This window comes from Terrapene carolina, unplaced genomic scaffold, assembly GCF_002925995.2.
Source record: "Terrapene carolina triunguis isolate 2854851 unplaced genomic scaffold, T_m_triunguis-2.0 Scaffold495, whole genome shotgun sequence".
Taxonomy (NCBI): domain Eukaryota; kingdom Metazoa; phylum Chordata; order Testudines; family Emydidae; genus Terrapene; species Terrapene triunguis.
In genome coordinates this window covers 1,058,154-1,068,996 of record NW_020664846.1, presented here as the reverse complement: position 1 = coordinate 1,068,996, position 10,843 = coordinate 1,058,154, and the positions used below count along the sequence as shown (strand labels likewise).

At 58.7% G+C, this 10,843-nt stretch overlaps 1 protein-coding gene across 1 annotated transcript in view; it reads left to right on the top strand.

Annotated features, from left to right (window-relative positions):
* The window catches only part of GFAP (glial fibrillary acidic protein), a 31,198-nt gene extending 21,019 nt beyond the window's left edge, over nucleotides 1-10,179 (top strand). The window contains exons 3-9 of the mRNA XM_026658659.1: nucleotides 842-937; nucleotides 1,718-1,879; nucleotides 2,288-2,413; nucleotides 3,205-3,425; nucleotides 4,263-4,306; nucleotides 5,727-5,812; nucleotides 10,062-10,179. Coding sequence (XP_026514444.1) covers nucleotides 842-937; nucleotides 1,718-1,879; nucleotides 2,288-2,413; nucleotides 3,205-3,425; nucleotides 4,263-4,306; nucleotides 5,727-5,812; nucleotides 10,062-10,097 — 771 coding nt within the window. The 3' untranslated portion in view covers nucleotides 10,098-10,179. The remainder of the gene's footprint in view (nucleotides 1-841; nucleotides 938-1,717; nucleotides 1,880-2,287; nucleotides 2,414-3,204; nucleotides 3,426-4,262; nucleotides 4,307-5,726; nucleotides 5,813-10,061) is intronic.
* Nucleotides 10,180-10,843: the final 664 nt, after the last annotated feature.

The following is a 10,843-nucleotide window of genomic DNA, read 5'->3' as shown; positions in this document are numbered from 1 at the left end:
GGACACCACGTCTCACGCTCACCCCGATCCCCCTCACATGGACACACCATCTCATGCTCACCCCGATCCCCCTCACACGGACACACCGTCTCACGCTCACCCCGATCCCCCTCCCACGGACACAAGGTATCACACTCACCCTGATCCCCCTCACTCTTGATCCCTCAGGGACACACAGACACACACACATTCACAGTGTGGTGTGATGTGCTGCCGTTTGGAGGCGGGGGTTGAAGTTTAGGCCCTGTGTCACCCTGCTGCCTGCTAGAAAGACTCTGCATCCTGCTCCATGCGTATGGCTGTGTCTGCAGCCTGCCTGGGTGTGAGGGACAGTCCTACCCCTACCCCTCTCAGGCCCCTTTGGGCCTGACGGCCCTGGGTTCTAGCCTTGCCTCGGGCTGCGCAGTGTAGGCAGCCGGGGTATTGTTCCAGTGGGAGCGCTGCAGGGGCAAAGCACCAGCTCTCTGTTGATGGACCTCCAGAGAAGGTGGCTGTAACTGGGAGTTGGGAGGGGGGGATGACTGAGAGTCTCAGGCCAGTGAACCTGGGTGCAAGGGGTGATGTTACCAGACGTTTTATAGCAGGGAAGACGCAAACAGGTGGAGTAAGAGCTAACTCTTCTCCACGACTAAGCTGGTGACCAGGCCCCAGGAAGCAGGCTGAGCCCTTGGTTGGCCCAGGTACCGGAGCCCACACCAGTTGCTCAGCCCCTAACCCATTGTGCACAAAAGCATGGCTGGCCCTGGAGTCAGGCCGGGTCCCCAGACCAGCGCGCTCGGAACTGCATGTGCTCCTGGCAGGAGCTGTGACTTCGCCTTCCCTGCTCTCGCCCACATGGCAGGATGTTGACAATGCTGCATTAGTGCGCCTGGACCTGGAGCGGAAACTCGAGTCCCTGCAGGAGGAGATCAACTTCCTGAGGAAAGTCCATGAGGAGGTATCGTGTGTGACCCACCCTCCGAGCCCCTAGGGTGCCTGGGTGGGGATGGTCTGTCCTTGCCTTGCCATGCACTGCAGCCTGGGCCCAGCTATCCAGAGAGGCAGGGACCTTACCGTGGGACTGGCTCGTCATTCTCCTTTGAGGGGTTTCTCCTCTCCCCCAGGCCCTCCCTGGGGTTCCATGGTGCACCTGCGTGCTGGGTTCCCATCGCCTGGCCTGTTATTCCTGCCAGCCAGGAGGGAGAAGGAGGGAGAAATCTTTGGCCCAAACTCAAAGGGTGATACGTAAATTCTGCATCTGCGAGGGGGTGTCAGGGGATCTTAGCCGGTGTCATATACACCCCACAGTCACATGAGAAGGGCCTGCACCTTCTTCTGCTGTCCTGTCAGCTCCACCCCTTTCTGTCAGCCTTTGGGTGTGTGAGTTATGGGAGTTCCTTCCCGTAAACCCAGGCACGGACGGGGAACTTCCGCCAGCTTGTGCAGAGACCCAGAGAAGGACGGATGGGTGGAGGTCTTCTGCAGCAGCCACAGCAATGGCATGTCATACCGCAGAGTGACCAGCAGTGGGCACTGCAGAAGGGATGTGGCTGGCCTGATTTCCCACACGGTCAGACCGGGATCTAGTGCGGTGCCGGTAACTGTCCCCTCCATGCCGCGATCCGCACTGGCCACCGTGGCAGGTTCAGTCCCGCGCCCAGCGTGAGGCTCCGCTGCCTGTCTCCCAGCGGCACCGGCATGGCACAGCCGCCGACCCGCCTCACTTGTATCTTGGCAGGAGCTGAGAGAGCTGCAGGAGCAGCTGGTGCAGCAGCAGGTCCACATTGAGATGGACATGTCAAAACCGGACCTGACGGCGGCGCTGCGGGAGATCCGCATTCAGTACGAGTCCATGGCCTCCAACAACATGCACGAGACCGAGGAGTGGTACAAGTCCAAGGTAACGGGGCCTGAGACAGTGACGCACACCGTGGGTTGCACATGCCGTGCCTGTCTCTTACCCCAGCCACTGCTGGTCTGACTGGCACTGATTGTGGCTGTCCCCTGCGTGATGCCCCATGTGCCATATGCCACCCAGGGGAGTTACCAGACAGGTTGGAAGGGCTGGTTCATGAGACATTCCCCTGCAGCGAGTCCCCTGGCTTCATGAACCCAGGTGTCCCGGCTACCAAGCCCCTGCTCCCAGCCACTGGAATACTTTGTTCAATCAGCTGGTATCACCATCGTCATCGTACCCTGTTCTCTCCCAGTTTCCTGTTCCCGTGGGCACCAAGCCCCCGCTGAGCGCTCTCCCCGGGGAGGACGTCCCGAGCTCTCCGAGCCAGGCGCACTAACTCCTCTTCCTCAGTTTGCAGACCTGACGGACGCGGCAGCTCGGAACATTGAAGCCCTGCGCCTGGCCAAGCAAGAAGCCAATGAGTACCGGCGCCAGCTCCAGGCACTCACCTGCGACCTGGAGTCCCTGCGGGGAATGGTAGGTGTGGGTGCTGGGGGCAGGGGCAGGCAGCAGTGAGATAGTGCCTGGGCCCTTGGGTGCCCTCCGTTAGCACAGGCCTCCCAATGAACATCACCCCCGTCACTGAGCCCTGTTTTGGGCTCCAAATTCCCTTCGTCTCCAATTAACCTCCTCAAATAAACCTCGGCTCAGAATCAAACATGCCAAGCTTGGAAATAAGGACTTGACAGACATCAAACAATGCTGGGCTCCCTTGTGCGCCTGTAATGTGCGAAGAGGAAGGTGGCCAAACAAGATGGGCCAAGAGTCTGCTCCCGTCGGGCAGAGGCAGGACACTGGGCTGGGGATGGGGTCTGCTCCCGTAGAGCAGAGGCAGGACACTGGGCTGGGGATGGGGTCTGCTCCCGTCGGGCAGAGGCAGGACACTGGGCTGGGGATGGGGTCTGCTCCCGTAGGGCAGAGGCAGGACACTGGGCTGGGGATGGGGTCTGCTCCCGTCGGGCAGAGGCAGGACACTGGGCTGGGGATGGGGTCTGCTCCCATCGGGCAAGGAGGAAGAGTAGCAGCTGAAGCAAATGAGTGTCTGGTCTGGTGCAGGCAGGAGGTGGGGGACTGGACTACGTGCTCCAGTGGGGCGGCCCACACTGGCCTCTCCGTAGCAGCCCTGGAGCTTGATGATCCCTGTTAGGATCACATGATCCTGGTCTGCTGGCACCATGTCACCAACTATGACATGATCCCTGGGGGCGAACAGCTGAAGGCTGGGAGAATCCAGATTAGTAACAGCCCTTCATCCCCGCCCCTCTCAGAATGAATCCCTGGAGAGGCAGCTGCGGGAGTTGGAGGACCGCTATGCCATTGAGACAGCCAGTTGCCAGGACACAGTCATCCGGCTGGAGGAGGACATCCAGAACCTCAAGGAGGAGATGGCTCGGCACCTCCAGGAATACCAGGACCTGCTCAACGTCAAGCTGGCCTTGGACATTGAGATTGCCACCTACCGCAAGCTCCTGGAGGGAGAGGAAAGCAGGTGAGCCTCCTGCAGATGGATGGAGGGATGCGCCCCTGGGGGGCCACTGCCTCTCTTGCTGTGCTAATAACCATCTCCAGGTGCGTTAGAGGCTATTCCCAGGCCTCACCTCCCCCATCCAAGGGGTCCCTCCAGGGTGAGGACAATGGCAGGATGAGGAAGGCGAATTCATTCTTTCAGGGGGACTCTGAGGAACCTGTTCCGTGGATACCCAGAGGACACCAGTGCCCAGGGCTGCCAACCCAGCACCCCTTCTCTTAGCTCCAGGCCACTGCTGGATTGAGTGGCCGGGGTCTCATGCTCTGTCACTTAGAGAAGGGCCTGAACCAAACCCTGGATCCAAACTCTCCTAACCTTTGGAGGAAAGCTAGCCCGGATCCCAGCCTGGCAGCGTGGGCCCATCTCTCCCATATGCTCTTGGAAGCGAATGACTTTCAATTGTCCCCCTGCAACCCCATTGACCTCAAGACCATCAGTGCAAGCAGAAGCGTCTAGACAGCCAGACGCTGAGGGTATATGGCTGGGTTGGGTACGTGGTGGGAATGGGCCTCTGGTCACCTAGGGCTGCCGATTTTGGTTGGATGGATTCCTGGAGGGTTCATCACATGACATAATATTTAATTAAAGATTAATCTTTAATTCCTGGACACTCCTGGAGGGTTGGTAACCTACTGTCACCTGGCTGTTCTCGAGCTGTCTGGCGAGCTGGGCCTGTCACGTGGGTCTCCCCGCAAAGGCCTCCCCTCTCTCAGTGAGTCAGAGGCAGCCTTGCCTGGGAAGTGCCTCTTGTGTGGCCCATCTCACACCTGTGCCTCTCCGTTTGCCTTGTTTCTGCAGGATCACCATCCCCGTGCAGACCTTCTCCAACCTGCAGATCCGAGGTCAGGATGCTGCGCACCCCAAGGGAGGAGGGATGGGATGGGTGGTCGTGGCTACGTCGCGCCTTCACGTCCGGGTGTGGAATCACTTTGCCATGGCGCTGCCTCCCCCACGCACAGGCTCTGACTCTGGGCCAGGACTGGAGGAAGGGCTGGGTAATGTGATGGCCACTTTCAGCTAGAGGCGCTAAGATGGGGGCCATCCGATCTCATGCTTCAGGGCCTAAGCTGATCACTGTGGGGAACTTCTCCTCAATGCACAGAGTTGTGCAATTGGCCAGCTGCATTGTGGGGTTTCCCCCATCTTCCTCTGACGCATCAGGGCTCAATGGACAGGAAGCCAGGAGAGCTGGCCCTGCTCCTGTCACTAACCTGCTACGTGACCTTGGGCGACCCTTCCCCACTCTGTGCCACACAGGGATAACCATGCCACCCGCCAGAGCCTGGGGGCATAAAGGCTGAGTATTGTCACTGGCGCCAGTGGGAGGTGGGGTCCTGGGCTTGGGGGCCCCACTGGTCTGATCTGGGCCAGACCATCCAGCATGTAGATGCTCCCTGTCTCCAGCCAGGCCAGACTCCAGGAGGTACAGGTGAAGGGAAGCCTGCGCCGTGGCCTCCTTTGGGACCCAGCCTGGTGACATGGGGACCCTGTAACAGGTACAGGAGCCATGAGAGTGTCCCTGAAGCCACTTCTCTCTGACTGCAGCCTGCTCTGCGGTGCAGGGGGACCCTGCAATGTGGGAGCCCCAGGGAACCCAGAGCTTCGGGGCATGTTGGGGCAGGAGGAGGTGGAGATTTGGAGCAGCTGTGCCTCGCCCCGGGCCATGCAGGAATTCAGGCAGGCCAGACCCATGGTGACTCTCCCACCACGGGGCAGCCCCCACAGACAGGGGGCTAGGGTGCGGTGCCATCGCAGTACCCAGCCCACGAACTCCACAGCCCCGTCCGAACAAACGGTATCACGTCAGGGGCAGCCCAGCCAGGCGCATGCCAGGGGACAGCCCCAGGGAGTCCACAGGGTACCAGAGGTGCTGGGACAATGTGTACAGTGGGGGGTGTTGAGAGCCATTGAACCAAACTAAACCCTGCCTATGATGGAAACCACGTCAAGCCCCCAGCACCCCTAGTTCCAGCACCTGTGCTGTGTGGGCTTGTGGGGCCACTTGCTGTGGGCCACTCCCCTCCCGGTGTGAGTCAGGGGAGGGGAGCACAGAGCTCGGAGCCCTGTGAGTGTGGAAGGGCTGTTAGCCGTCGGCAGGACACGTTTCATGGCTCCTGTGCCATGTGCAGGGAATCTCAGCTCAGGCCCAGAGCTAGCCCGACCTGGCAGCCTGTGTGTTCCTAGGTGCTTTGCTCTGCCTTGTTCTGCTTGGCTGGGCTTTCTCAGGGTGGAGACAACGACCACGTTTGCTCTTCCCCCCAGAGACCAGCCTGGATACCAAGTCAGTGTCTGAGGCTCACTTGAAGAGGAACATCGTGGTCAAAACTGTGGAGAGCGGAGATGCAGAGGTAGGAGAGGGTCTCCCCTGCCCTTGCCCCGTCATCCATCCCCACCCCTGCCTGCTGGAGACCACCTGACCTTGCCATGATGCAGTTCCCTGTTGTCTGGGGCTTCCAAGTAATGGGCCTTGAATGGGCCTGGTCCTGGGGGGTGATGGGCCTGTGCCTCGCTTGCTGAGCTGTACAGCTGTAATGGCCTAGTGGGGGCAGCGTTCTCCTGGGGAGAAGCAGGGGGGTTGTTCTGTTGGTGGATCTCACCACTAGTCGACTGCCTGCCGAGTCAGCAACCCCCCTAGTGTGTTTGGTGAGGTGCCCAGCGAGGCTGGGGCGTAAGGCAGGCCAGGCACTGGGGAAGGAAGTACAGGTCTGTCGCATCTTACGCGCATTTAACATGCGCGATTTCAACTTTACGCGGTCGGCAAAAGCAAAAAAAACAACAACAAAAGAGAAAAATAACCATTTTAATACTATACCTGTAGTACAGGCGATTTCGCCCGCCATTGAACTCAATGGAATTTTGGCTCGACGCGGTTTTCGCTTGACGCGCTAGCCGCGGAACGGCACCCCCGCGTAAGATGAGACAGACCTGTCCTGCTGTGCGGGAGAGCTAGGCAAGACCATTCAATGGAACAGGTTCTGTTGGTCAATGCGGGGTCATCGAAATCAGGCCTTGTCGACACTACAGGGGAGGTGTACACGCTACCGAGCGACTTTTGGCGGCAAAACTCCGCTGTTTTGCCAACAAAATAAAACCACCTCAGCGAGAGGCATAAAGCGTCAGTGTAGACACTGCGGTTTGGTTTGTTCCGCCAGTGTCTCACAAGGCCCGCCGTGACCGCTCTGCTCACTGGTTTGAGCTCTGCTGCCTGCAGGCAGGCGCCCCTCCCCTTGCACAGCTCCCAGGAAGTATGCGACAGCTGAGCGCGCTGCTCCCTTTGGGGAATGCTCCTGCTCTGCCCTGCCCTGGGAGCACCGGGGCAGACAGGCTGCTGCTACGGGGAGCGGGGCAGGGGAGTGCGGGCTGGGCAGGGGGCAGGGGTCTGCCTGCTGCTTTGACATTCTTTGACATTCCTCATCAGGGAGAGCTCACAGAGCTGCTCAGGGTGTCCCCCAGGGCCGCCCGGGGGGGGGGGGGGAGTGGGGCAATTTGCCCCAGGCCCCGGGCCCTGCAGGGGCCCCCACGAGAGTTTTCAGCGGGTCTTCGGCGGCAGGTTGAGTGAAGGACCCGCTGCTGAAGATCCGGAGCTCCTTCTGCTCCGGGTCTTCAGCAGCAATTCGGCGGTGGGGGCTCCTTCCGCTCCGGGACTCGCCGCTGAAGTGCCCCGAAGACCCGGAGCAGAAGGACCCCCGCCGCCGAAGACCCCGGGCCCCCTGAATCCTCTGGGCGGTCCTGGTGTCCCCCTCCCCCCGTCTCAGGATAGGTCGGTCAGCCTGCTGTCTCCCCACCCCAGGCCCACCACTCTCCTCTCCCTCCCCCCACACACTTCAGTTTAAACGCGGCTGACAATCCGATGGGATTGAGAAACCTGCATCATGTGACGCTGTACCTGCCCCAGGAGGCATTGCAAACCCTTCCCAAAGCACCCTGCGGCCAGTTGCATCGTGGGATAGCTACCACAGTGCACTGCTCTCTGTGTCGATGCAAGAGCTGCTAGTGTGGATGCGCTCTGCTGACACAAGGAGCTAGTGTGAGATGCAACAGTGGTTTTAATTAAAGCGGCAGAACTTTTGCCAACAAAACTTTGTAGCGTAGACAAGGCCTCGGTGTCAATTCTGGTGCCATTTTTGACAGAAGAAAGTTGAAATGAATGTTTCGATTTTCTCGTTTCATTTCGACCAGATCGATAATGTTTCATTTTGATAATACTAAAGCCATTACATTCTGACGTGTTTCAAGGCATTTCACTTGGACTTTTGTGTTATGTTAAAACATTGCTTTAATGGTATATTATGTTTACTAGTCACTATTGTATTGTATTTAATATTTAATGTGATATCAAAGTCTAAACAAAATGAATCAGAACTACGGAGTAAGAACATGTTTTTACCTTATCAAAGGGCCACAATTTTAACATGATCAGAATGCAATGATTTGATGGTCCCAAAATGCCCTGTGTTTTGGAGTTTGTGCGGCACAGGAAATGGCTCTTTGTTCTGACTCTGAATTAATTATTCTCTGAAAATCAGAATTTGCAGCTAAATAGAAATTCTGATTTCCAACCAGTTCCACTGTGGTTACAGCACCGCATGGGACTCTGGAGATCTTGGCTCAAGTCCCACCTCCGCCCCAGACTGTGTGATGCTGGGCAAGGCTTTTAATGAATCTGGGCCTGTTCCCCATCTGTAACTTGGGGTGAATGATCCTTCCCTTCTCCCACCCTTCCTCTGTCCTATGTCCTTAGACTGTTTGTAGGGCTGGTGTAGCCAGGTCAGTCCCAGGATATGAGAAAGACAAGGTGGGGGAGGGAATATATTTTATTGGTCCAACTTCTGTTGGGGAGAGAGACAAGCTTTCGAGCCACACAGAGCTCTTCTTCAGGTCTGGGAAAGGTACTTTGAGATCCCAGCTAAACACAAATGGGGAGAACTTGTTAAGCAGAAGCATTAAGGCATGTTGGAGGCGGTGGCTTGAAATGAAGCAGGCAGTTCTAGGTTAGATTATTATGCATAAAGGGGTTGAAGTGGGTAATTAAGGGTAGCAGGCAGTGTGGTGTTACAAACTAATGAACCTGGGAACTTAAATTCATAGCTCTGCTAGACACCAAAAAACATGGACTGAACAGGGACACTTTATGGCTCATTACAACAATTCATAACACACCACACTGCCTGCTACCTTTACTTGCCCACTGCCTGGAGCGGCTCACAACCATGAGTGCCAGCCTCAGGGCAGACTGTCAGAGAGCAGTGCAGAGACCCCAAACGGGTGGTACTGTATGTTCTATAATTAGATTTCACCAACCCAGTAATGAGAGTGACCTCCTAAAGCACTGTAACAGTCTGACCGTGGACTCACAGACAGTCCCCTTGGGCATTCCAGTCTATCTTGCCAGCCAGGCAAGCTGGACAATGTGATAGATGGTCACGTTACAGTAAAAATCACAGCAATATTCAGGCTATTCCCAGTCCCAAAGGCCTGACCCGGTCTCTGTGCTGCGTGGTGGTGGTGGCAGCGGTGGCATGGCCCGGCTCCAGCCAGGCGGCACGGCTGTAGCGCCACCAGTGCTCCAGGCAACGCGGTAAGGGGGTGGAGGGGGTAGGATAGAGGGCAGGAGAGTTTTAGATCGCCCCAGGGGAAGCCCTGCAGGAGACATTTTGATCAGGTCACACATAAAAACTGCTGTGCCTCCGCAGAGCAAAGAATGCACCACTTTGAGCTTCCCTTGACACAGCTCTGGGAATGGATCCGGGAGGGGACTGGGAGCCAGGCATGTGGAGCTCTGGCCTGGCCAGTCGACCTGCAGGTGCACAGACAGAGCTTGCGCAGCCATCCATCCATCTCTCCCTCTGCCGGCCCGCGAAGGGGGGGAGGTTCCCTGCCATGCGCCTGCCAGGAGCTTTGGTGACTGCCCTCCCGGGAAGGCTCTTTAGCTGCAGTCCCCTCAGCTGCTCCTGGGTTGTGCTCACTGGCTCCAGCTGGCACCATGTGGCTTTCCCCACTGACCTCCCTGACTTTGCATGTTGGCTCTCGGAGGCCCCAGGCTGGGCCATGACCCTTCCTGACACCGGGCACGGAGGGACAAAGCTGGCATGTTAGTGACCCAGCCTCAGGGTATGAGCGGCCCACATGCTGCCTTGGCACACTGAGGAGCTGCGAGTCCCAGCAAGCTGTGCCAGCCCGCAGGAGCGCTGGGGCGGGGAGCAGCCGGGCTGGTCAATAGGAGCACACTGGATCAGGAGCGGTAACACCCTTTCTGGGCCTCTGGCATCCCAGGGTCTCCAGCCAAGCACTTTGCTAACCTGGGCGGACTGAGCCCTGCCGGGGGGTCACTAGCGTTATCCGGACTGGCATGCCAGCGTCCAGGGACCATGCGGGGAAAAGAACCCAGGGTGCCATGGCAGTGGGGGCCCGGGTTCAGGGAGCCCCAAGGTGCTAACCCACCACCCCACCCACGGGCCAGCCTGGGCTCCCCACAGGGGCAAATCCCCGACAGGAGAGTGGGGGGCCCCTCGGCTGGCTCTGAGCCAAGGAAATCCCGCCAGTGGAGGGGGCAGTGACTGGCCGTGATGGTAACATTCGCCCTCTGTCTGCCCACAGGTGATCAAGGAATCCACCCAGGAGCACAAGGACTAAGGGGTCGGCAGAGGAAAGCACGTAGCTGTAGATCACTAGCAGCGTAGATCCCGCCTGACACTCAGCCCCTCCGACGTGGAACCAGGAGGGCCCAGCGGCTGCGAGGGACCCACACGGAGGGAACGTGTTTCGCTTGCCGGGGAGCGGAGTTAATAAGACTAACTGAGGAGCTAGAGTAACCAGCGCCCCTTAGAGCTGCTGCGCACCGTTCCGGTGCAGGCCGCAGGCTAGCGCTTCGGCCGAGCCCCGTCTCTCCCTCCCGCTGCCCCTGCCCATTCTCCCGTCTGCCTTGGGCCGCTGCAGTCTGTGGGGGCGGCCTGCTCAGCTGCTCCAGAGCCTGGCGGGGTTTGAGGCCCTGCTGAGGCTGCCAGAGCTCCCCTAGAGATAGGGCTGTGCCAGGCCCACCCAGAAACCCCCTACCACCGGCTCCCTTGGGGGGCTCTGCAGGAGGCTGCGCGGGGAGGGCAGGCGGGGAAGGCAAAGCAATCGAAGGCCCAGCTCATGCCCACAGAAAGGGCCAAATCCATGGCCCGGGGGCTGCAGAGTTTCCACTGCCTCCTGGAGCCAAGGGGCGGGATTTGGCTGCACCCCGCCACCTGCCCCAGATCTCAAAGCCCCTAGGATGGCGGAGGCCCTGATCCCGGCTCAGGCCCAGGCATCTCCAGGAGAGGCAGGAGAGGCCCTGAGTGCGAGTCTGCCCAGGGTTAATGTTGACAGTGCCCATGGTCTGGCCCAGGGAGACCCCT